The sequence below is a fragment of the Staurois parvus genome, unplaced genomic scaffold (assembly GCF_062004578.1).
Source record: "Staurois parvus isolate SC_StPar_1 unplaced genomic scaffold, SC_StPar_1.0 ptg000380l, whole genome shotgun sequence".
Taxonomy (NCBI): Eukaryota; Metazoa; Chordata; class Amphibia; order Anura; family Ranidae; genus Staurois; species Staurois parvus.
Genome location: NW_028318176.1, coordinates 3,230,581 through 3,256,546, shown reverse-complemented (window position 1 = coordinate 3,256,546; position 25,966 = coordinate 3,230,581). Strand labels below are relative to the sequence as shown.

Below are 25,966 nucleotides of genomic sequence, written 5' to 3'. Positions count from 1 at the left end.
GCAAAGCAAATTTCTAAGTGAACATGTCTCTGCAGTGTTTTTACATGGTGTTAGACGTGCTTCTTAGCAAGTCTGCTTTGTGAGTCTGATTCCGGGCATGTGTCTCGTTAGTAAATTCGATTGGGCGTCTACTTATGGACGCTGCTCAATAGTAAATCTCTTAGCGGGGTAAAAGTAGACGGTCGCTCATAAAAATAGGACGTTCGCCCACGAATATGCGCCCAGGCACAATAGTAAATCAGGGCCCATATGTCCCCATCAAACATGTTCCATATGAATGTAAACATATAAGGGAAAAATAGTGTAATACCGCCAAGATATACCATAAAATTGACCTTTAATCAGAATGCTTACATTTTGCCAACTTGAAAAATGCCTAAAATACCATGAAATAGCCTTGCTGTCATCCAGGAAGTGCCCAGGGAAAATTAGATGGTCTTTCCCTCATCCAAAATAACCGCCGGTCAACTTCCGGTTCCCGTGTGCGTCTTGACTTCACTTCCCCTTGACGCGTTTCCTCATCGACTTAGTCATAAGGGATTTTTGGTTGATATTCTGTCTCTATCATTTATACACAGGTGAAACTCGAAAAATAAGAATATGGTGCAAAAGTTCATTTATTTCAGTGCAGCAACTTAAAAGGTGAAACTAATATATGAGATAGACTCATTACATGCAAAGCAAGATAGTTCAAGCCGTGATTTGTCATTATTGCGATGATTATGGCTTACAGCTCATGAAAACCCCAAATCCACAATCTCAGAAAATGAGAATATTACATGCAATCAATAAAACAAGAATTGTACATAGAATAATATCGGACCTCTGAAAAGTATAAGCATGCATATGTACTCAGTACTTGGTTTGGGCCCCTTTTGCAGCAATTACTGCCTCAATGCGGCGTGGCATGGAAGCTATCAGCCTGTGGCACTGCTGAGGTGTTATGGAAAACCAGGATGCTTCAATAGTGGCCTTCAGCTCTTCTGCATTGTTCGGCCTCATGTCTCTCATCTTTCTCTTGGCAATGCCCCATAGATTCTCTATGGGGTTCAGGTCAGGCGAGTGTGCTGGCCAATCAAGCACAGTAATCCCACGGTGACTGGACCAGGTTTTGGTGCTTTTGGTAGTGTGGGCAGGTGCCAAGTCCTGCTGGAAAATGAAGTCAGCATCCCCATAAAGCTTGTCTGTGGAAGGAAGCATGAAGTGCTCCAAAATCTCCTGGTAGACAGCTGCATTGACCCTGGACTTAATGAAGCACAGTGGACCAACACCAGCAGATGACATGGCTCCCCAAATCAACACAGACTGTGGAAACGTCACACTGGACTTCAAGCATCTTGCAGTATGTGCCTCTTCATTCTTCCTCCATACTCTGGGTCCTTGGTTTCCAAATGAGATGCAAAAGTTGCTCTCATCAGAAAAGAGGACTTTGGACCACTGAGCAACAGACCAGGTCTGTTTTTCTTTAGCTCAGGTAAGATGCTTCTGACGTTGTTTGCTGTTCAGGAGCGGCTTGACAAGAGGAATACGAAGTTTGAAGCCCATGTTCAGGATCCAACTGTGTGTGGTGGCTCTTGATGCACTGACTCCAGCCTCAGTCCACTCCTTGTGAAAGTCCCCAACACTTTTGAATGGTCTTTTCCTGACAATCCTCTCCAGGCTGCGGTCATCCCTGCTGCTTGTACACATTTTTCTTCCACACTTTTCCCTTCCACATAACGTTCTATTAATGTGCTTTGATACAGCACTTTGGGAACATCCAACTTCTTTTGCAATGACCTTTTGAGGCTTTCCCTCCTTATGGAGGGTGTCAATGATGGTGTCAGGTCAGCAGTCTTTCCCATGATTGTGATTCCTACTGAACCAGAATGAGAGACCATTTAAAGGCTCAGGAACCCTTTGCAGGTGTTATGGCTTAATTAGCTGATTAGAGTGGGACACTTTGAGCCTAGAATATTGCACCTTTTCACAATATTTTAATTTTATGAGATTGTGGATTTGGGGTTTTCATGAGCTGTAAGCCATAATCGTCACAATGATGACAAATCACAGCTTGAACTATCTTGCTTTGCATGTAATGAGTCTATCTCATATATTAGTTTCACCTTTTAAATTGCTGCACTGAAATAAATGAACTTTTGCACCATATTCTCATTTTTTGAGTTTCACCTGTACACCGATGATAACAATTATAGACCCTTCATTTCTCTGTAAGTGGGCGAACCTACACAATCTGCAGGGGATCAAATCCTCATTTCCCCGCTGTATGAAGACGTCGGTTGTGCTGCAGGTTACATATTCCCAGGCTGGAATGAGAGCGATAATCCTACACCCAATATTCACAATCAACACTAAACTGATGACCTGTAAAGACTTGTAAAGCGCCACCTAGGAGCAATGTGTAGGTACTGCAGTTTTCCATCATCGCACCTACACTCACCATTAATTGTTCATTCAATAAAGTTTTTATTAGAATTTTACTTTGGACAAGATTGCAGTCATAGAATCAGGAGAGAGTAAAGGCAGAAATCCAATTGGTTGGGAAGATCCCCAGTCTGGAATGTGGAGGCGGAGTCATTATTGATTGGCGTACAATACACAACGTGTTCCATTGTTATAACAATTTTCCGCACTCAAGGCACTAATACACCTCCAGCGTTGTGTGGGGCCCCTGATGTACAGGAAACCGGGACTTCAAAGAGGAACATTTCCTGCACTCAGGACAGGGACGTGGCTTCTCCCCCGTGTGTGATCTCTGATATTTGGAAATACTCGACTTCTCTGAAAAACATTTCCCGCACTCAGGTCTTCAGTGAGGAACAATTCCCTCAGTCAGACCAGGAAAGTTCATTCTCCTTCGTGTCCAATCTCAGATGACTGTAAGCAGAGGACTTCTGTGATGGGCAATTCTCATCCTGAGGACATGGATCCCTCGTGTGAGATCTTTTATGTATGGAAAGATAGAACTTCTTCAAAAAACATTACCCGCACTCAGGACAGGAAAACGGCTTCTCCCCCGTGTGAGATCTTTGATGTGTGGCAAGCTCTGATTTTTGTACGAAACTTTCTCCGCACTCAGGGCAGGAATACGGCTTCTCACCTATGTGAGACCTTTGGTGGCTGTTAAAATTTGACTTCTGTGAAAAACATTTCCCGCACTCAGAACAAAAATTTGGCTTCTCCCCGTGTGAGATCTCTGATGATTCACAAGGTCTGATTTTTGTACAAAACATTTTCCGCACTCAAGACAGGAAAAAGGCTTCTCCCCCGTGTGCAGCCTCTGATGTATGGAAAGACGAGACTTACATGAAAAACATTTCCCGCAAATAGGGCAGGAATACGGATGCTTACCTGTGTGCAATCTTTGAGGATAATAAAGATAGTACTTATCTGAAAAATATTTCCCGCACTCAGGACAGGAAAATGGCTTCTCACCTGTGTGAGACCTTTTATGAACGTTAAGACGGGAGTTATAACGGAAACGCTTCCCGCACTCAGTACAGGAGAACTTCTTCTCTGTTGAAAGGACGGCCCGGTGCTGCACAGTCTGAGGTTCCTCAGGGTACGAGGAATCCGATGGTACATTCACAATATAGGGCGCCACAAAGATATACAAGGTGGTGGTGTCTTCTGGATTCTGTGTGATGTCCTCATCTTCTACTTTCCAGTCTGGAGACAAAGTGAGACAATCCTCGGAGGTTTTCCTCATCTCCCGGCCATGGACTAAAATACAAAGACAAAGAGGATTACTAGACAGGAGCTGATTGGTTCCCCCAAACCAGGACTCTGCCCACATCAGGCAGCTTGGTCTCTGAGGAGCTTACAATTCCACCCTTAAGGGAACTAGGAAATGGCTCCTCTGATCTCCTACCAGGTCATTTCTTTATTCATGGACCTTAGTCAGAGAGTGAGGAAACAACCAGAACTGTCTTTTATAGGAGGGACAGTGATGAGGGGATCCCTCTATCCCCCATCGCCATCTTCCCAACACAAGAAGTACTGCACTTCTTATTTAGTCCATGATTTAGTCACGAAGAACAGCGGGGCTGAGCCCCACCAGGGGTCAGAGAGTGAGGATGGGGGAAGAACAACCAAGATGAAGAGTGGACTGATCCTGAAGACCACCATCATTGGGGTATTGACTCCTTCCCCAACCTGATCCTGAAGACTACAAGCATTTGGTAATTGGCTCCTCCCCCATACTGAAGACCACCATCGTTGAGGTATTGGCTCCTCCCCCATCCTGAAGACCACCATCATTGGGGTATTGGTTCCTCCCCCATCCTGAAGACCACCATAATTGGGGTATAGGCTCCACCCTCATCCTGACCCTTAAGACCACCATCACTGGGGTATTGGCTCCTCCAACATGAAGATCACCATCACTGGGGTATTGGCTCCTCCCCCATCCTGAAGACCACCATCATTGGGGTATTGGCTCCTCCCCCATCCTGAAGACCACCATAATTGGGGTATAGACTCCTCCCTCATCCTGACCCTGAAGACCACCATCATTGGGGTATTGGCTTTTCCTCCACCATGAAGACCACCATCATTGGGGTATTGGCTCCTCCCCCATCCTGAAGACCACCATCGTTGGGGTATTGGCTCCTCCTCCAACATGAAGACCACCATCATTGGGGTATTGGATCCTCCCCCATCATGAAGGCCACCATCATTGGGGTATTGGCTCCTCCCCTATCCTGAAGACCACCATCTTTGGGGTATTGGCTCTTCCCCCATCCTGAAGACCACCATCATCTGGGTATTGGCTCCTCCCCCATCATGAAGACCACCATCATTGGGGTATTGGCTCCTCCCCCATCATGAAGACCACCATCATTGGGGTATTGGCTCTTCCCCCATCCTGAAGACCATCATCATTTGGTTATTGGCTTCTCCCCCATCCTGAAGACCACCATAATTGGGGTATTGGCTCCTCCCCCATCCTGAAGACCACCATAATTGGGGTATAGGGTCCTCCCTCATCCTGACCCTGAAGACCACCATCATTGGGGTATTGGCTCCTCATCCATCATGTAGACCACCATCATTGGGGTATTGGCTCCTCCCCCACCCTGAAGACCACCATCGTTGGGGTATTGGCTCCTCCCCTATCATGAAGACCACCATCATTGGACTATTGGCTCCTCCCCCATTATCACTTTCTGGTTGGAGGATGTGATCACATTATCACCATGTAACAGTTTGAGCTCCAATCATGAATGGATGGAGATGGTGGCCTCTCCGTACAGTCTGTACGCTGGATGGCGGTGGGCTCCGGGAGTGCAGGCTACAGCTGGACTGGTACAAGGAAGCAGAGAAAAGAATCCAGGAAAGGAAAGGCACGGAAAAGTGCGGTGCAAGGCAGGAAGGGCCTGGAATGCGGATTAGTGGCATCCACAGTGCAGGGTTGTAGGGATTAAGGGGTGACTGGAGTTCAGGAGACGCTCTACAGCAGTAGGAGGCCGAGAGTGATCCCCACCAGGAAACACTGGAGGACACCAACCTTACTACAGGACAATATCAACCCGCCCTACTCTGGACCAATCAGTGAGCAGTATGGGTGGAGGAATGGATTTAGTGTTCATGACCCACCTGTGCTGATCTCTGTAGGAGTGTCCTCCTCTATAAATGTCCCCGTTATTCCATCCTCCTCCATAGACTGCTGATCATCCCTCACATACGCCTCTTCTTCTTCTGATTTCACCTCAAATTCTATATCGATTGGATCTCCACTCTACATCAAGAGAAGGGTTGGAAAATATCAGATTTAAAGTGGTTGTACAACTTATTGAGGAGGCAATATTGAGAGGTTCACACAATGTGATTTAGGTTATGTTGGATTTTAGACACTTATAATACTTCTTTTAGTGTCTTGAGGCGATTATGAATGAAAGAGCCATTGAAATAAAAAATGAAGTGTGATTTTATTCTATCACACAATGGTGTAAAATAACAATGTAAAGCGTATCATGAACAGTTCCATGTAGATAAAACTACTGTAGAAATATCAAGCAGAAGTTTAAAGAAAAAGTCACCATTTTTAGTTATTGAAGTCCGGCCATGTGCTGTTCTGTCTTTCATGTTCTTGTCCTTCTCATGCTCTTTTTGGGAAGAAACCGGAAATAGATGGAAGTGACGAACTTTGTCTTGCAGCATGCACCTGTTGGATTTTCTCAGAACGTCCTAGACATATATGTGTGTGTGTCAGAGTGTCAGTGTTAGCGTGTGTGTGAGCTCCCATCCTCTGTCCCTTATGGACCTTTTATGCAGAATGAGTGTGTCATAACGAGAGATTCTTAATACCTTGTATGGCATAGAAGGGAGGGGACGACACTCACAATGGACAGGAACATATGTATGCTGATGTACATAATATTGTAAGCCGATTGTCAGGAATGGACTTGCCAGTAATGGTGGGACTCAACTGCCTTGTGGGCTGCAGTACCAGGGCTGGCCAGCGGGTGCTCCCAGCAATCAGAGACTCAACCCTGTAGTCAGCCAAGACACCTGAGGCTGATTTACAGGTGTATTTAAGGGATGGCCAGACCTGCAGTCTGTGCCTTGGTGTGTGTTTTCCTATGGGCCCCTGTATCTTGTTACCTGCATCCCTGTTCCTGTTCCTGTCTGACTGATTCGTTGCCGACCCTGCCTGATCCGGACCTCTGCTGACTTCTCCTGTTTGATCCCTGGCTTGTGACCCCGACCATTCCCTGCCTGACCCCCTGTACCTACCTGCCCGTTAGTTACTGTACCCGGCTCGTGACCTGACTACTCTCTGCCTGCTCCTCCTGTTCCTACCTGCCCGATTGTTATTGACCCGGCCTGCCTGACGCCGCTTGCATTGTATGTATTATTATCTGTGGGTGGTTTGTCACATATCTGAAGCCTGCGTTTCCCTGCGTCAGTTCACATACCTCTGGTCATACCCGGAGCCCTGACATTACACCAAGGCCAATCCTGACCAGAAGTGGCTGCACAGGGAAGCCATCTTGGCTTGTTGCTGGGAAGGATGGATCTTGATGAGGTGGTGTATTTATCTCTGCTAGTGTTTGATGACAGAGAATATGCTTATCAGACTCTGAAGGAGTATCCCAGGGATCAACTACTAGAATGTATACGGATTGCTCATTGCCTAGTAGATCAGGGCACAGAATTCTCTGAGGTGCAGCCATTGATTCAGGTTTGTGCTGATTGGTTTCATCTGGTACCCCCGAATGCAGGGATGAATTTTTGCTGCCATTTAGAGCCAACCAGGTAGAGTCCCTGGTATGGTTACACTGTTCAACAGGTAAAAAGTTTTGGGCATAAAATTAGCTAATCTTACATAATTTTGGGGTGCTGAAAACGAAAATGACCCTAAAAAATGTTGATTGGCTCTAGTTTCCATGATATATTCACCCATCTAATGACGTAAGCCATTCAAAATTATAATGCAACTTCAGCTGCATATTGCGCAATTGATACTGGTGACCAATAGAAAATTGCATGTATACTGAGATGATGCAATATTAGCCTTTAATTGCATCACTTCACTGCATAAAAGCTGCAGTATCTGTAGCTGATTGTAGTTCGACAGCGTCTTTACATTTCGTTTTATGCTTATATAGGCTACTCAGTAATGCCTCGAACTTGTGTGAATAAAGCAGATAATTTCTGCTATATCTGCGGTGAAATAACTTTAATCTCACAAAAAAGAAGGATAACAGGAATGATTAAGAAAGCCTACAACTTGTATTTTGGCTGCAAGATAGGAGACCAGGACAAGAGCTGGGCACCACATATATGCTGCACTTCTTGTGGGACGGCACTGGAGCAATGGTTGAATGGAAAAAAGGCATCTATGCCTTTCGCTGTGCCAATGATTTGGAGAGAGCCAACAGATCATGTTAGTAATTGTTACTTTTGTATGGTGCCTCCAATTGTAAAAGGGCTAAATAAGAAGAAAAAGTTATCTGTGCACTATCCAAATATTCCATCGGCAATACGTCCAGTTCCTCATGGAGAGGGGCTACCAATTCCTAAAGCACCAGAATCCTTCGTGGTTGAGTCAAGTGAGGAAGAACCTGAAGCGTGTAGTCACGTGCAGTTGTAAGAGATAGCCCTTTCCTCGAATACAAGAGAAAAGCCAAGAGAAGCAAAACCGACACAAACTGAAGGCAAAACTAGTGAGAATCCTAAGTATTAAAATTAGAGATGAGCGAAGTATTCAAAAATTCGATTCGGCTGATTCGGCAAATTCCAGGAAGAAATTCGATTCGATGCGAATTTTTTCGCTACGAAGATGACTTATAAAAAGGGTTTCTAGGCTTCAGAGAGCCTTTAAATTAGTGCAGAACACTGTACCTTTAATTTAAATGCCCTTGGAGATGAGGAAGGAGAAGGAGAAGGAGAAGGAGAAGGAGAAGGATGAGAAGAAGGAGAAGGAGAAGGATGAGAAGAAGGAGAAGGAGAAGGATGAGAAGAAGGAGAAGGATGAGAAGAAGGAGAAGGATGAGAAGAAGGAGAAGGATGAGAAGAAGGAGAAGGAGAAGGAGAAGGATGAGAAGAAGGAGAAGGAGAAGGATGAGAAGAAGGAGAAGGAGAAGGATGAGAAGAAGGAGAAGGATGAGAAGAAGGAGAAGGAGAAGGAGAAGGATGAGAAGAAGGAGAAGGAGAAGGATGAGAAGATGGAGAAGGAGAAGGATGAGAAGATGGAGAAGGAGAAGGATGAGAAGAAGGAGAAGGAAAAGGATGAGAAGAAGGAGAAGGAAAAGGATGAGAAGAAGGAGAAGGAAAAGGATGAGAAGAAGGAGAAGGAAAAGGATGAGAAGAAGGAGAAGGAAAAGGATGAGAAGAAGGAGAAGGATGAGAAGAAGGAGAAGGATGAGAAGAAGGAGAAGGAGAAGGATGAGAAGAAGGAGAAGGATGAGAAGAAGGATGAGAAGAAGGAGAAGGATGAGAAGAAGGAGAAGGATGAGAAGATGGAGAAGGATGAGGAGCGGAGAAGGATGAGAAGAAGGAGAAGGATGAGAAGAAGGAGAAAGATGAGAAGAAGGAGAAGGATGAGAAGAAGGAGAAGGATGAGAAGAAGGAGAAGGATGAGAAGAAGGAGAAGGAGAAGGATGAGAAGAAGGAGAAGGAGAAGGATGAGAAGATGGAGAAGGAGAAGGATGAGAAGAAGGAGAAGGATGAGAAGAAGGAGAAGGAGAAGGATGAGAAGAAGGAGAAGGATGAGAAGAAGGAGAAGGAGAAGGATGAGAAGAAGGAGAAGGATGAGAAGAAGGAGAAGGATGAGAAGAAGGATGAGAAGAAGGAGAAGGATGAGAAGAAGGAGAAGGATGAGAAGAAGGAGAAGGATGAGAAGAAGGATGAGAAGAAGGACAGTTCTGTGACAGTTTCTGTCTATTTCTGACAGTTCTGGGACATTCACTCCATACAGCGGTTTCAACCGCTGTATGGAGGGAATGTCATAGAACTGTCAGAAATAGACTATTTCTGACAGTTCTGGGACACTCACTCCATACAGCGGTTGAAACATTGTATCTATTTGTTTCCATAAATGACATTCTGCAAATACACTTAGAGGAGCGCTGCAGATACACTTTTTGCCGGCTTGGAATTAATCTTATTTTCATCCTACTTCTTCTTCTTCTTCATCCTCATCCTCAGAAGAAGAAGAAGAGGATGAGGATGAAGAAGAAGAAGAAGTAGGATGAAAATAAAAATAATTCCAAGCCGGCAAAAAGTGTATCTGCAGAGCTCCTCTAAGTGTATCTGCAGAATGTCATTTATGGAAAAAAATAGATACAATGTTTCAACCGCTGTATGGAGGGAATGTCATAGAACTGTCAGAAATAGACTATTTATGACAGTTCTGGGACATTCACTCCATACAGCGGTTTCAACCGCTGTATGGAGGGAATGTCATAGAACTGTCAGAAATAGACTATTTATGACAGTTCTGGGACACTCACTCCATACAGCGGTTGAAACATTGTATCTATTTGTTTCCATAAATGGATCCATTTATGGAAACAAATAGATACAATGTTTCAACCGCTGTATGGAGTGAGTGTCCCAGAACTGTCATAAATAGTCTATTTCTGACAGTTCTATGACATTCCCTCCATACAGCGGTTGAAACCGCTGTATGGAGTGAATGTCCCAGAACTGTCAGAAATAGACTATTTCTGACAGTTCTGGGACATTCACTCCATACAGCGGTTTCAACCGCTGTATGGAGGGAATGTCATAGAACTGTCAGAAATAGACTATTTCTAACAGTTCTGGGACACTCACTCCATACAGCGGTTGAAACATTGTATCTATTTGTTTCCATAAATGGATCCATTTATGGAAACAAATAGATACAATGTTTCAACCGCTGTATGGAGTGAGTGTCCCAGAACTGTCATAAATAGTCTATTTCTGACAGTTCTATGACATTCCCTCCATACAGCGGTTGAAACCGCTGTATGGAGTGAATGTCCCAGAACTGTCAGAAATAGACTATTTCTGACAGTTCTGGGACATTCACTCCATACAGCGGTTTCAACCGCTGTATGGAGGGAATGTCATAGAACTGTCAGAAATAGACTATTTCTAACAGTTCTGGGACACTCACTCCATACAGCGGTTGAAACATTGTATCTATTTGTTTCCATAAATGGATCCATTTATGGAAACAAATAGATACAATGTTTCAACCGCTGTATGGAGTGAGTGTCCCAGAACTGTCATAAATAGTCTATTTCTGACAGTTCTATGACATTCCCTCCATACAGCGGTTGAAACCGCTGTATGGAGTGAATGTCCCAGAACTGTCAGAAATAGTCTATTTCTGACAGTTCTGGGACATTCACTCCATACAGCGGTTTCAACCGCTGTATGGAGGGAATGTCATAGAACTGTCAGAAATAGACTATTTATGACAGTTCTGGGACACTCACTCCATACAGCGGTTGAAACATTGTATCTATTTGTTTCCATAAATGACGTTCTGCAGATACACTTAGAGGAGCTCTGCAGATACACTTTTTGCCGGCTTGGAATTATTCTTATTTTCATCCTACTTCTTCTTCTTCTTCATCCTCATCCTCTTCTTCTTCTTCTGAGGATACCAGAAGAAGAAGAAGAAGTTGAAACCGCTGTATGGAGTGAATGTCCCAGAACTGTCAGAAATAGTCTATTTCTGACAGTTCTGGGACACTCACTCCATACAGCGGTTGAAACATTGTATCTATTTTTTTCCATAAATGACATTCTGCAAATACACTTAGAGGAGCGCTGCAGATACACTTTTTGCTGGCTTGGAATTAATCTTATTTTCATCCTACTTCTTCTTCTTCTTCTTCTTCATCCTCATCCTTAGAAGAAGAAGAAGAGGATGAGGATGAGGATGAAGAAGAAGAAGAAGTAGGATGAAAATAAGAATAATTCCAAGCCGGCAAAAAGTGTATCTGCAGAGCTTCTCTAAGTGTATCTGCAGAATGTCATTTATGGAAAAAAATAGATACAATGTTTCAACCGCTGTATGGAGTGAATGTCCCAGAACTGTCAGAAATAGACTATTTATGACAGTTCTGGGACACTCACTCCATACAGCGGTTGAAACATTGTATCTATTTGTTTCCATAAATGGATCCATTTATGGAAACAAATAGATACAATGTTTCAACCGCTGTATGGAGTGAGTGTCCCAGAACTGTTAGAAATAGTCTATTTCTGACAGTTCTATGACATTCCCTCCATACAGCGGTTGAAACCGCTGTATGGAGTGAATGTCCCAGAACTGTCAGAAATAGTCTATTTCTGACAGTTCTGGGACACTCACTCCATACAGCGGTTGAAACATTGTATCTATTTTTTTCCATAAATGACATTCTGCAAATACACTTAGAGGAGCGCTGCAGATACACTTTTTGCCGGCTTGGAATTAATCTTATTTTCATCCTACTTCTTCTTCTTCTTCTTCTTCATCCTCATCCTCAGAAGAAGAAGAAGAGGATGAGGATCCATTTATGGAAACAAATAGATACAATGTTTCAACCGCTGTATGGAGTGAGTGTCCCAGAACTGTTAGAAATAGTCTATTTCTGACAGTTCTATGACATTCCCTCCATACAGCGGTTGAAACCGCTGTATGGAGTGAATGTCCCAGAACTGTCAGAAACCCTCCATACCGCTGTATGGAGGGAATGTCATAGAACTGTCAGAAATAGACTATTTATGACAGTTCTGGGACACTCACTCCATACAGCGGTTGAAACATTGTATCTATTTGTTTCCATAAATGGATCCATTTATGGAAACAAATAGATACAATGTTTCAACCGCTGTATGGAGTGAGTGTCCCAGAACTGTTAGAAATAGTCTATTTCTGACAGTTCTATGACATTCCCTCCATACAGCGGTTGAAACCGCTGTATGGAGTGAATGTCCCAGAACTGTCAGAAATAGTCTATTTCTGACAGTTCTGGGACACTCACTCCATACAGCGGTTGAAACATTGTATCTATTTTTTTCCATAAATGACATTCTGCAAATACACTTAGAGGAGCGCTGCAGATACACTTTTTGCCGGCTTGGAATTAATCTTATTTTCATCCTACTTCTTCTTCTTCTTCTTCTTCATCCTCATCCTCAGAAGAAGAAGAAGAGGATGAGGATGAGGATGAAGAAGAAGAAGAAGTTGGATGAAAATAAGAATAATTCCAAGCCGGCAAAAAGTGTATCTGCAGAGCTCCTCTAAGTGTATCTGCAGAATGTCATTTATGGAAAAAAATAGATACAATGTTTCAACCGCTGTATGGAGTGAGTGTCCCAGAACTGTCAGAAATAGACTATTTCTGACAGTTCTGGGACATTCACTCCATACAGCGGTTTCAACCGCTGTATGGAGGGAATGTCATAGAACTGTCAGAAATAGATTATTTCTAACAGTTCTGGGACACTCACTCCATACAGCGGTTGAAACATTGTATCTATTTGTTTCCATAAATGGATCCATTTATGGAAACAAATAGATACAATGTTTCAACCGCTGTATGGAGTGAGTGTCCCAGAACTGTCAGAAATAGTCTATTTCTGACAGTTCTGGGACACTCACTCCATACAGCGGTTGAAATATTGTATCTATTTTTTTCCATAAATGACATTCTGCAAATACACTTAGAGGAGCGCTGCAGATACACTTTTTGCCGGCTTGGAATTAATCTTATTTTCATCCTACTTCTTCTTCTTCTTCATCCTCATCCTCATAAGAAGAGGATGAGGATGAAGAAGAAGAAGAAGAAGAAGTAGGATGAAAATAAGATTAATTCCAAGCCGGCAAAAAGTGTATCTGCAGCGCTCCTCTAAGTGTATTTGCAGAATGTCATTTATGGAAAAAAATAGATACAATGTTTCAACCGCTGTATGGAGTGAGTGTCCCAGAACTGTCAGAAATAGACTATTTCTGACAGTTCTGGGACATTCACTCCATACAGCGGTTTCAACCGCTGTATGGAGGGAATGTCATAGAACTGTCAGAAATAGACTATTTCTAACAGTTCTGGGACACTCACTCCATACAGCGGTTGAAACATTGTATCTATTTGTTTCCATAAATGTTTCCATTTATGGAAACAAATAGATACAATGTTTCAACCGCTGTATGGAGTGAGTGTCCCAGAACTGTCAGAAATAGTCTATTTCTGACATTTCTGGGACACTCACTCCATACAGCGGTTGAAACATTGTATCTATTTTTTTCCATAAATGACATTCTGCAAATACACTTAGAGGAGCGCTGCAGATACACTTTTTGCTGGCTTGGAATTAATCTTATTTTCATCCTACTTCTTCTTCTTCTTCTTCATCCTCATCCTCAGAAGAAGAAGAAGAGGATGAGGATGAAGAAGAAGAAGAAGTAGGATGAAAATAAGATTAATTCCAAGCCGGCAAAAAGTGTATCTGCAGCGCTCCTCTAAGTGTATTTGCAGAATGTCATTTATGGAAACAAATCGATACAATGTTTCAACCGCTGTATGGAGTGAGTGTCCCAGAACTGTCAGAAATAGTCTATTTCTGACAGTTCTATGACATTCCCTCCATACAGCGGTTGAAACCGCTGTATGGAGTGAATGTCCCAGAACTGTCAGAAATAGTCTATTTCTGACAGTTCTGGGACACTCACTCCATACAGCGGTTGAAACATTGTATCTATTTTTTTCCATAAATGACATTCTGCAAATACACTTAGAGGAGCGCTGCAGATACACTTTTTGCCGGCTTAGAATTAATCTTATTTTCATCCTACTTCTTCTTCTTCTTCTTCCTCTTCATCCTCATCCTCAGAAGAATAAGAAGAGGATGAGGATGAGGATGAAGAAGAAGAAGAAGAAGAAGTAGGATGAAAATAAGAATTCCAAACCGGCAAAAAGTGTATGTGCAGAGTTCCTCTATTTCTGACAGTTCTCTGACAGCTTCTTCACATGTACAGCGGTTGAAACATCTGTATCCTAAATGGAAACTAATAGATACAATGTTTCAACCGCTGTACATGTGAAGGAACTGTCTTAGAAATGTCAGAAATAGCGGAGCTCTCTGCAGGGACACTTTTGCCGGCTGATCGGGAAAATTTCGATTCGCGCACCCGAAGTAGGCAAAATTTCGGATTCGCCGCGAATCGAAAATTTTCTGAAATTCGTATCGAATTCCGGTTCGCCTGGTTCGATTCGCTCATCTCTAATTAAAATGATTCAACTTGGCTTATGGCTATAATTTTTCTTGGTAATCCTATGCAATATATTATGCCATTTAGGCTTTGTTATGTAGTCAATATCACTTGCTTTATATTTGTGGAAAGACATCTATCTATATAATTATTGTGCATTATGTAGTCATTACGCCTATAGTAGAAAACTTTCCGTTTACAGAAAAACTAGAGCCAATTGACAAATTTCATTGTTATATTTGAACTCAGAATGTGAAATTCATTAAGAAATGGATCCTTTTGTTTCCAAAACTGGCAAAAAATAAAAATTTGTTGAACAGTGTTATTAGAGGATGATGTGGATTACTTTCTGGAGCGTTATTCTGCATGTTCACAACAGGTACTAAGAGATTGTATAAACGCAGTGCAGTCTTTGACCAGACAGGCTTTGTGTAAGCTGAGCTTTGTTCAACCCATACTGCAGACATGGTCAGACTTGTTGCACCCAGCCTCAGTCAGCTTACAACATCATTCCTCCACTCAAGGCACTCTTCCTGCATCCCCGACAGCACCCCCAGTGACTGCCCAGTATACTCTAACTACCACATACCAGTTTTCTGCTCCCACTCGCTGCACCTATCCTTTCTTTAACCCTGTAAAGAAGTCCTCTGTAGCAACTACTCCCTCCTCTGTTCCATCTTCCAGCTCTTCTCTGTCCTCAGCTGCTCCATTCGTTTGCAGACCTGCGTTTACTTGCAGTGCTCCAGTAGTTAAAACCAGAAAAAAGCGAAAATTCTTTCCAACCAGTACCATCCTGCCAGTATCCAAACCGGTGAGCCTGCCGTTTGAGAACCTGCCTTCCGCACTTCAGCCTGATGTCTCTACCCAGCCTGATGTCTCTACCCAGCCTGATGAACTGATCCAGCCTGATGATCCTATCACGCCTGATGACCCAGTGCCCGCTGTCATACCTGGTGACCCGATGCCCGCTGTCGAGCCAGACGATCCAATGCCTGATGACCCAGTGCCCGTTGTCATACCTGGTGATCCGATGCCCGCTGTCGAGCCAGACGATCCGGTACCTGATGACCCAGTGCCTGCTGTCATGCCTGGTGACCCGATGCCCGCTGTCGAGCCAGACGATCCAATGCCTGATGACCCAGTGCCCGCTGTCATGCCTGGTGACCCGATGCCCGCTGTCGAGCCAGACGATCCAGCGCCAGATGACCCGGTGCCTGCTGTCGAGCCAGACGATCCGGTACCTGATGACCCGGTGCCCGCTGTCGTGCCAATTTACTCAGAGCCCACTGTCGTGCCTGGTGACTCGGTGCCCACTGCCTTGCCAGATGACGCGGTGCCCGCTGTCGAGCCAAATGACCTGATGCCTGGTGACCCGATGCCCGCTGTCGAGTCAGACGATCCAATGTCTGACCCAGTGCCCGCGGTCATGCCAATTGACTCAGAGCCCACTGTTGTGCCTGGTGACTCGGTGCCCACTGCCTTGCCAGATGACGCGGTGCCCGCTGTCGAGCCAAATGACCTGATGCCTGGTGACCCGATGCCCGCTGTCGAGCCAGACGATCCAATGTCTGACCCAGTGCCCGCGGTCATGCCAATTGACTCAGAGCCCACTGTCGTGCCTGGTGACTCGGTGCCTACTGCCTTGCCAGATGACGCGGTGCATGCTGTCGAGCCAAATGACCTGATGCCTGGTGACCCGATGCCCGCTGTCGAGCCAGACGATCCAATGCCTGATGACCCAGTGCCCGCTGTCATGCCTGGTGACCTGATGCCCGCTGTCGAGTCAGACGATCCAATACCAGATGACCCAGTGCCCGCTGTCGATCCAGACGATCCGGTACCTGATGACCCGGTGCCCGCTGTCATGCCTGGTGACCCGGTGCCCGCTGCCGAGCCAGACGATCCAATGCCTGATGACCCAGTGCCCGCTGTCATGCCTGGTGACCCGATGCCCGCTGTCGAGCCGGACGATCCAGCACCAGATGACCCGGTGCCTGCTGTCGAGCCAGACGATCCGGTACCTGATGACCCGGTGCCCGCTGTCGTGCCAATTGACTCAGAGCCCACTGTCGTGCCTGGTGACTCGGTGCCCACTGCCTTGCCAGATGACGCGGTGCCCGCTGTCGAGCCAAATGACCTGATGCCTGGTGACCCAAAGCCCGCTGTCGAGTCAGACGATCCAATGTCTGACCCAGTGCCCGCGGTCATGCCAGTTAACTCGGAACCCACTGTCGTGCCTGGTGACTCGGTGCCCACTGCCTTGCCAGATGACGCGGTGCCCGCTGGCAAGCCAAATGACCTGATGCCTGGTGACCCGATGCCCGCTGTCGTGCCTGACGACCCGGTGCCCGCCGCTCCACCTGGGGGCCCGGTGCCCGCCGCCCCGCCTGAGGGCCCGGTGCCTGCCGTCCCGCCTGGGGGCCCGGTGCCCGCCGCTCCGCCTGGGGGCCCGCCGCTCAGCATGGGGGCCCGGCGCCCGCCGCCCCTCCTGGGGGCCCGGCGCCCGCCGCCCCTCCTGGGGGCCCTGTGCCTGCCGCTCCTCCTGGGGGCCCGGTGCCTGCTGCCCCGCCTGGGGGCCCGGTGCCTGCCGCTCCTCCTGGGGGGCCTGTGCCGCTGCCCCGAGTCCAGCCCGATGTGCCGCTGCCCGGAGTCCAACCCGATGTGCCGCTGCCCGGAGTCCAGCCCGATATGCCTCTGCCCGGAGTCCAGCCCGATGTGCCTCTGCCCGGAGTCCAGCCCGATGTGCCTCTGCCCAGAGTCCAGCCCGATGTGCCTCTGCCCGGAGTCCAGCCCGATGTGCCTCTGCCCGGAGTCCAGCCCGATGTGCCTCTGCCCGGAGTCCAGCCCGATGTGCCAGTCTTTGATATCCCGCCAGTTACCAGACCCGGGCGGTGGAACATTTTGCCCAGCTAGGACTGTTTGGAGCGTCCTGAGGCCGCTCCTTGAGGGGGGGGTACTGTCAGGAATGGACTTTCCAGTAATGGTGGGACTCACCTGCCTTGTGGGCTGCAGTACCAGGGCTGGCCAGCAGGTGCTCCCAGCAATCAGAGACTCAACCCTGTAGTCAGCCAAGACACCTGAGGCTGATTTACAGGTGTATTTAAGGGATGGCCAGACCTGCAGTCTGTGCCTTGGTGTGTGTTTTCCTATGGGCCCCTGTATCTTGTTACCTGCATCCTTGTTCCTGTTCCTGTCTGACTGATTCGTTGCCGACCCTGCCTGATCCGGACCTCTGCTGACTTCTCCTGTTTGATCCCTGGCTTGTGACCCGACCATTCTCTGCCTGACCCCCTGTACCTACCTGCCCGTTAGTTACTGTACCCGGCTCGTGACCTGACTACTCTCTGCCTGCTCCTCCTGTTCCTACCTGCCCGATTGTTATTGACCCGGCCTGCCTGACACCGCTTGCATTGTATGTATTATTATCTGTGGGTGGTTTGGTTTGGTTCGTTTGCACTGTGTTATGTTTTAGTATTGCACTGCGTATGTATTGTTAGTATTAATAAATTATATTGTTTATCACATAAATTATATTGTTTATCACATATCTGAAGCCTGTGTTTCCCTGCGTCAGTTCACATACCTCTGGTCATACCCGGAGCCCTGACACCGATGATGTAACCTCAGCTAGTTATATTTAAATGATAATATAACTTCAATGTATAATCACTAATCTATATATGCATCAATATTAGAAACGTATACTAAATATACACAGATACTATTAAAATACATTATGTAATAGTAAATCTATAATGAGTCCTCCTAATACCCTTGACATATTACTACCAGAGACGTTTAACCAGCTATGCCTAAATATAGTCTTCAGCTGGTTTAGCTGGTCTCAGCTAACTTACCCATATTTACTGTCTCAGCTTAACTTATTCATATTTTTCAGTCTCAGTTATGTCTGAAGAATTGTAATACTATTTGTCAAAAGACCATTCACACATATTAATATTAATTATGATTAATCATAAAAACCAAATATTTTGCAAGCTTGCCATCAATATAAGTGCCGAATCATAATTTTGATTTCTAACAGGTTATAACTACATTATCTACTGAACTAGGCAAAAAAAAATTGTGTTTTGGGAATTTGGGTTTTCAGCCACTTGAATAATGCAAGACCACAGAAAGAACGCCATCTTGTAGGATCCACACATGGCTGGCATGGCTGAGTCACTTTCATGGCCTAGATCCTCCATCAAACCAACCTTGTAATTGTGTGCATAGTTGTGGTCTTCCAATGTGGAATCCCGAGAATACAGAGGATATCTCTCTGGTGGGCTTGATGGCTTCATCATGATGTCCTCATAGAGATCCTTGTGCTCTTCAGAAAGCTGCTTCATCACTCCATACTCCTCATCCTCCTCTTTTATCTCTTCTTTAACATCAATATTATCATCCCCAAGGATTCCACTCTGAATATATAATAAAACATTCATTGTAACAAACATTCTGTGTATAAATCAGAACTACCAATAATTGTTCCTCATCTACCTGATGATGGTGAGGGATGGTGTGATCTTCCTGCGTGGAATCCCAGGAATACTGACGACGGGGAAATCTCTCTGGTGGGTTCCTGTAGCTGGATGACTCCACCATGGTGTCCTGGTACAGATCTTTGTGTTCTTCTGGAAGCTCTGACTCCTCCATCCCCCCATCCTCCTCCTCCTCCTGTTTATACTCTTCTTTAACCTCAAATGTAGAATCTCTCAGGTTTCCACTCTGAATATAAAATAAAATGACATCAATGGTAACAATGCAGATAATGTACAGATCCTAATGATACTATCAGTGATTGTTCCTCATCTACCTGATGATGGAGAGGGATGGTGTGACCTTCCTGTGTGGAATCCCTGGAATACAGAGGACGGGGACATCTCTCTGTTTCTATGTGTTTATCAGATGATGGGGGATCTAGGTGGAGCCTCCGTACTGCTCTCTCCTTTCCAATAAAGTCTCCTCTTACCCGGTGATGTGAGGGGCGGCTGATTGTCCATCATGACGTCCTTGTAGAGGTCCTTGTGTCCTTCCAAATACTCCCACTCCTCCATGGAGAAATAGACAGTGACACCCTGACACCTTATAGGAACCTGACACACACAATGATACAGTCACCATCCAGACACATCCCTTGTCTGTTACTGGAGAATGTCCCAGAATTCCCAGCACCGCTCACCTCTCCTGTCAGCAACTCCATCATCTTCTTGGTGACTTCTAGAATCCTTTGTGTTTTCGGTCTTGTAGGGATCAGGGATGGAGGTGGGGGGATGGTGATGGGATTCTGGATTCTTGAGGATCTTGTGGTCATACGATGAGATCTCCTTCTGGCCTCATTGTCGGTAGATTTCTTCATGACTCCTGTACAGTTCTATGTGATACAAAGATAAATCTCACTCTCCCATCATCCCTCGCTTCTATGGTCAGCTCTGTGACGATCACGGCGTCAGACCCCAGCCCTTCTCACCAAACTCGTGACCGAAGGACTAGCCAATCTAAAACCGCGATGTCACGTGCATAACAATGCCACGCCCAGCTGCACCCTGCACAAAGATTTTCCAGCTAATGGACCACAATCTATGTACCTGCAGCCTGGGAGCGATTGTTACTGGGTCAGGTTAATTACGCAATTAACCCTTCACACTGCCACCACCTCCTTTTTGTAAAGAGAAAGAGGAAACTCGGCGATATCAGCAATAACACTATGATGTTTCAATAATCGTTGGTATACCACTGTCACCACAGACAGCGATATACCGAAGTTCAAAACACACACAGTAGCGCTTTTCAGAGGCAGGGGTTCTTAGTTTGCATTAAAGAGCTTTAGAAACAGTTCAACACTTTCAGAAAGTAAGATTTATTACTAAAAGGTCAAAAGGGTGCAATAAAAATATTTACAGAAAAAAGATGTAGCCAATATATATATATATATATACACAGTGGGGAAAAAAAGTATTTAGTCAGCTACCAATTGTGCAAGTTCTCCCACTTAAAAAGATGAGAGAGGCCTGTAATTGGCATCATAGGTAAACTTCAACTATGAGAGACAACATGAGAAAAAAAATCCAGACAATCACATTGGCTGATTTGGAAAGAATTTATTTGCAAATTATGGTGGAAAATAAGTATTTGGTCAATATCAAAAGTTCATCTCAATACTTTGTTATATATCCTTTGTTGGCAATGACAGAGGTCAAACGTTCCCTGTAAGTCTTCACAAGGTTGGCACACACTGTTGCTGGTATGTTGGCCCATTCCTCCATGCAGATCTCCTCTAGAGCAGTGATGTTTTGGGGCTGTCGCTGGGCAACACGGACTTTCAACTCCCTCCAAAGGTTTTCTATAGGGTTGAGATCTGGAGACTGGCTAGGCCACTCCAGGAACTTGAAATGCTTCTTACGAAGCCACTCCTTCGTTGCCCGGGAGGTATGTTTGGGATCATTGTCATGTTGGAAGACCCAGCCACGTTTCATCTTCAATGCCCTTGCTGATGGAAGGAGGTTTGCACTCAAAATCTCACGATACATGGCCCCATTTATTCTGTCCTGTACATGGATCAGTCGTCCTGGTCCCTTTGCGGAGAAATAGCCCCAAAGCATGATGTTGCCACCCCCATGCTTCACAGTAGGTATGGTGTTCTTTGGATGCAACTCAGCATTCTCTCTCCTCCAAACACGACGAGTTGTGTTTCTACCAAACAGTTCTATTTTGGTTTCATCTGACCATATGACATTCTCCCAATCCTCCTCTGGATCATCCAAATGCTCTCTAGCAAACTTCAGACTGGCCCGGACATGTACTGGCTTAAGCAGGGGGACACGTCTGGCACTGCAGGATCTGAGTCCCTGGCGGCGTAGTGTGTTACTGATGGTAGCCTTTGTTACGTTGGTCCCAGCTCTCTGCAGGTCATTCACTAGGTCCCCCCATGTGGTCCTGGGATTTTTGCTCACTGTTCTTGTGATCATTTTGACCCCATGGGGTGAGATCTTGCGTGGAGCCCCAGATCGAGGGAGATTATCAGTGGACTTGTATGTCTTCCATTTTCTAATTATTGCTCCCACAGTTGATTTGTTCACACCAAGCTGCTTGCCTATTGCAGATTCAGTCTTCCCAGCCAGTTCAAGTTCAAATAGGTGCCATTGATACAGGTAATGAGTGCAGGACAGAGGAGCCTCTTAAAGAAGAAGGTACAGGTCTGTGAGAGCCAGAAATCTTGCTTGTTTGTAGGTGACCAAATACTTATTTTCCACCATAATTTGCAAATAAATTCTTTCCAAATCAGCCAATGGGATTGTCTGGATTTTTTTTCTCATTTTGTCTCTCATAGTTGAGGTCTACCTATGATGCCAATTACAGGCCTCTCTCATCTTTTTAAGTGGGAGAACTTGCACAATTGGTGGCTGACTAAATACTTTTTTGCCCCACTGTATATATATATATATATATATATATACAGAGAGAAATAACACAGCAAAGAGATAACAGAAAGATGTTTAGAGGGTTAAAGTACTTGCCGTCAGCCTTGGGTTAAGCAGATCAGGTTTCAGAGCCAAAAGGGTCTTATCTCCCAAAGTTAGTTCTGATGTTAAAAGGGAGGTTCTTCAACTTCAACTTAGCTCAGCTTACCTTTTTCTAGGAACTCCACAGGGTGTCTCCCTGAAGCAGAGAACCAATCGCCTCATTTGGGCAGGTGTTGCAGGCGGAGACCCAAGCTATGACCAAAAATCCTCACATTTGATGTCATGGTTCATAACTTATTCTCGGTGCATTTAGCAGCCTGGCCACTAGTAGAGTAATATGCAGACGCATCTGTTGAACGGTTGGATATGAAATATGACATACCTGCTTGGATGGTTTAAGGAGATATAATTTTCTGCTCTCCTGTATATGCCAGCTAGGGGCTGTAATATACCAGGCAACTTGTTTTAAATTGAGCCATCCGAATATGTGCTCCATGTTTATGTAATTATGTCCTATTTGAAGATATAAAATGATATGGAAAAGTGAGTTTTTAAATGTAAGTCTGTTTTTACGACTACCTGGAATGTCTTTGAGGCTCTGTGAGGGCTCAGTTCTTACGATATTCCAGATTGCGAGGCTTCCAGGCATCTAGGCACCAGCTCGGCTGGGATTTTATAGCTAGGACGCCCTCCCAATGAGTTTGCTGCCTGTGATCTCTGCAACAAACAGACACATGTCACTCAACAGAGAGGGAGGGGGGATGTCGGAGGAATCTGATTTGGGAGAGAGAGATACAATATGGAGGGGTTTGGAGCAAAATGGATGACCGCGTCCATCTCTGTGTGCATGATTGCTACAAGCTCTAGATTCATTCTCCAGGGATTGGCCACAATGTGCCAACTCAGCAAAGGACGGACATCTCCATCCAATGATATGATGACAATGGGGTCGGATTTATAGCTCCTTCTAGAAGTCCTATAATCGGGTCACTAATGTTCTCCTAGTAAGGCTCACTGACCCACCAGTAGATGTTCCCCAAGGATCTAGTGGTCAGTGGGCGTGGCATGCTGGTAATCATGGGTCTCTCTGATTGGACTAAAGCTGAGATTGTTCTCTTCTATACCCAATGCCGCCATCTTGTGCTATAACCAGATACCATAGAGTACGGACACTTCATGTATTCATAGTACTTGTGTGGATGTCGTTATAGATTACAGAACATCAGAAGACCTAAAAAGACTCTGAATCCCTCCCAGTGTACAGCCGAGTCAGATTTAACCCCTTCATTACACTCACCTCTCCAGTCAGCAGGTGGAGGATTTCCAGGGTGAGCTTCAATATCGTCTTATTCTGGGAAAATTCCTTCCTTAAAATCTTCTTGAAAGTCTGCTGATTGTCCATCATGACGTCCTTGTAGAGGTCCTTGTGTCCTTCTAAATACTCCCACTCCTCCATGGAGAAATAGACAGTGACACCCTGACACCTTATAGGAACCTGACACACACAATGATACAGTCACCATCCAGACACATCCCTTGTCTGTTACTGGAGAATGTCCCAGAATTCCCAGCACCGCTCACCGCTACTGTCAGCAGCTCCATCATCTTCTTGGTGACTTCTAGAACCTTCTCCATGTTGTTCCCATGACTGGATCCATCTACCTGATGATGGTGAGGGATGGTGTGACCTTCCTGTGTGGAATCCCGGGAATACAGAGGACGGGGACATCTCTCTGGTGGGTTCCTGGTATTAGGTGGCTCCATCATATCCTTGTGTCCTTCTGAAAAATCCTCCATCACTTCATACTCCTCATCCTCCTCTTTATACTCTTCTTTTACGACAATTTTATAATGCCCGAGGATTCCACTCTGAATATTCAAAGGGATATTCAATGTATTGTAACTCCATGGAGAAATTGACAGTGACACCCTGATACCTTCTAAGAACCTGACAGACACAATGATACAGTCACCATCCAGACACATCCCTTGTCTGTTACTGGAGAATGTCCCAGAATTCCTGGAACCGCTCACCTCTCCTGTCAGCAGCTCCATCATCTTCTTGGTGACTTCTAGAACCTTCTCCATGTTGTGTCTCTCAAGGTTTAGGGAGTAACATGGAGGCACTGTGATGGTCATATGATCACCTGACTTCAGAGGAGGAAATCTCTGTATTGGGGAACCAATAGGACCATCATGTTAGACTCCCAGAATACTCCTCACCTCTCCGGTCACGTCTGTGTGATGTCATGTGACCTCCCAGAATCCTCCTCAACTCTCCAATCAGGTCTGTGTGATGTCATGTGACCTCCCAGAATCCTCCTCACCTCTCCAGTCAGGTCTGTGTTTTATTAATAGAGATGAGAGTGATGTCATGTGACCTCCCAGAATCCTTCTCACCTCTCCGGTCAGCTCTGTGTTTTATTAATAGAGATGAGAGTGATGTCATGTGACCTCCCAGAATCCTCCTCACCTCTCCGGTCACGTCTGTGTTTTATTAATAGAGATGAGTGATGTCATGTGACCTCCCGGAATCCTCCTCACCTCTCCAGTCAGCTCTGTGTTTTATTAATAGAGATGAGAGTGATGTCATGTGACCTCCTAGAATCCTCCTCACCTCTCCGGTCAAGTCTGTGTGATGGCATGTGACCTCCCAGAATCCTCCTCACCTCTGTGGTCAGGTCTGTCTTTTATTAATAGAGATGAGAGTGATGTCATGTGACCTCCCAGAATCCTCCTCACCTCTCCGGTCAGCAGGTAAATGATCTCCAGGGTGAGGTTTATTATCCTCTCAGTCATGTGACTCCGGTCCTCCTCCATCCTCATTGGTCATGTGATCTATACAGGTTTCCTGTAGACCAATAATTGATAACAGAGAATGATCTGGACTGTACTGGTTGTACAATATTAGGATGGGGGGGGGGGGGGGGGGAATAATATGAGGGTCTCTATCATGGAAGAACAGCCCCCTGTGGTATTACACACAGAGGATCATTCAGTTGAGGGTTTGCTGTGGTTTTGTGATCCAGGAGTCTCTAATTGTTTAGCTCGATGGGTAAGAGGACGGACGTGATGATGGGGGAAGAGGATGGACGTGACGGTGGAGGTAGAGGACGAGCGTGAAGGTGGAGGAAGAGGATGGGCGTGATGGTGGAGGAAGAGGACGGCATGACGGTGGAGGAAGAGGACGAGCGTGAAGGTGGAAGAAGAGGACAGGCGAGACGATGGAGGAAGAGGATGGACATGATGACGATGGAGGAAGAGGACGGACATGATGGGGGGAGTTACTGGGTGTAAATATAAACTCAGATCTTATAACCTCCTCTGCTGCCACTTCCACCAATGTCTCCTCTCTACTTCCTCCCAATGTGCCTCTCACCCACTTCCTATTTATAGCTGACATCACTTCCTGTCTTTCCCTGACATCACCTCCTGTCTTCCATAGAGACTTCCTGTCTGGGTAGAAGAGATCACCACCTTGTGGAGCTCAGAGGAACTGCAGCCTTGAGATCCTTCTTGCAGTGTGACCCCGGCTTTGTGCTGAGTGTGTATGGACTGTGTGTCCTCATAGAAGGGTCACCTCCACTCCCACCAAGGGGGACAGAAATATATGACTGCCTAGTCCAGCCTTTCTCAGCCAGGGGTCCTCCAAAGGGTTCTAGGTGTCCCTCCAAAGGGTTCTAGGGGTTCCTTGAGCTATGAACAATTTTTGTCTCTCAGTAACAACTGACATCAATGATCTGTAAGGGGGGCAGTCTTCCCACTGATGACCATGTAAGAACTTCCTTCCCCCACTGAC

General features: G+C 45.6%; 2 protein-coding genes across 3 annotated transcripts; both read right to left on the bottom strand.

Annotated features, from left to right (window-relative positions):
• Positions 1–2,442: 2,442 nt before the first annotated feature.
• Positions 2,443–20,115, bottom strand: LOC149456048 (uncharacterized). Its single transcript, XM_089685666.1, has 6 exons — positions 20,105–20,115; positions 19,521–19,695; positions 19,205–19,432; positions 18,919–19,125; positions 5,599–5,740; positions 2,443–3,723 (listed from the first exon to the last, which is right to left on the bottom strand). Exons 1-6 carry the CDS (start codon positions 20,113–20,115, stop codon positions 3,101–3,103), a joined length of 1,386 nt encoding a protein of 461 aa, XP_089541792.1. The 3' UTR covers positions 2,443–3,100.
• On the bottom strand, positions 19,955–25,573 carry LOC149456047 (uncharacterized). Of its 2 annotated transcripts, XM_089685674.1 has the most exons (6): positions 25,487–25,573; positions 24,910–25,018; positions 23,749–24,336; positions 23,465–23,662; positions 22,747–22,884; positions 19,955–20,078 (listed from the first exon to the last, which is right to left on the bottom strand). In XM_089685674.1, the coding sequence occupies exons 2-5, from the start codon at positions 24,991–24,993 to the stop codon at positions 22,783–22,785; spliced, it is 972 nt and encodes a 323-aa protein (XP_089541800.1). In that variant the 5' UTR covers positions 24,994–25,018; positions 25,487–25,573; the 3' UTR covers positions 19,955–20,078; positions 22,747–22,782. The 2 variants fall into 2 exon arrangements, with proteins under 2 accessions (XP_089541800.1, XP_089541799.1); XM_089685673.1 differs by lacking the exon at positions 19,955–20,078 and having other exon boundaries at positions 22,141–22,884.
• Between the last annotated feature and the right edge of the window lie 393 nt (positions 25,574–25,966).

Bases quoted from the DNA above. Each gene is read 5' to 3' on its own strand.
- LOC149456048 (XM_089685666.1), bottom strand. The intron at 19,126-19,204 runs GTAGATGAGGAA...TTATATATTCAG, and splicing joins CCATCCCTCACCATCATCAG to AGTGGAATCCTTGGGGATGA. The intron at 3,724-5,598 runs GTGGGTCATGAA...TTTGTATTTTAG, and splicing joins TCCTACAGAGATCAGCACAG to TCCATGGCCGGGAGATGAGG.
- LOC149456047 (XM_089685674.1), bottom strand. From the start codon at position 24,993: ATGAGGATGGAGGAGGACCGGAGTCACATGACTGAGAGGATAATAAAC. The intron at 24,337-24,909 runs GTGAGGAGGATT...TCCCCAATACAG, and splicing joins TTTACCTGCTGACCGGAGAG to AGATTTCCTCCTCTGAAGTC. The intron at 23,663-23,748 runs GTGAGCGGTGCT...TGTGTGTGTCAG, and splicing joins TGGAGCTGCTGACAGTAGCG to GTTCCTATAAGGTGTCAGGG.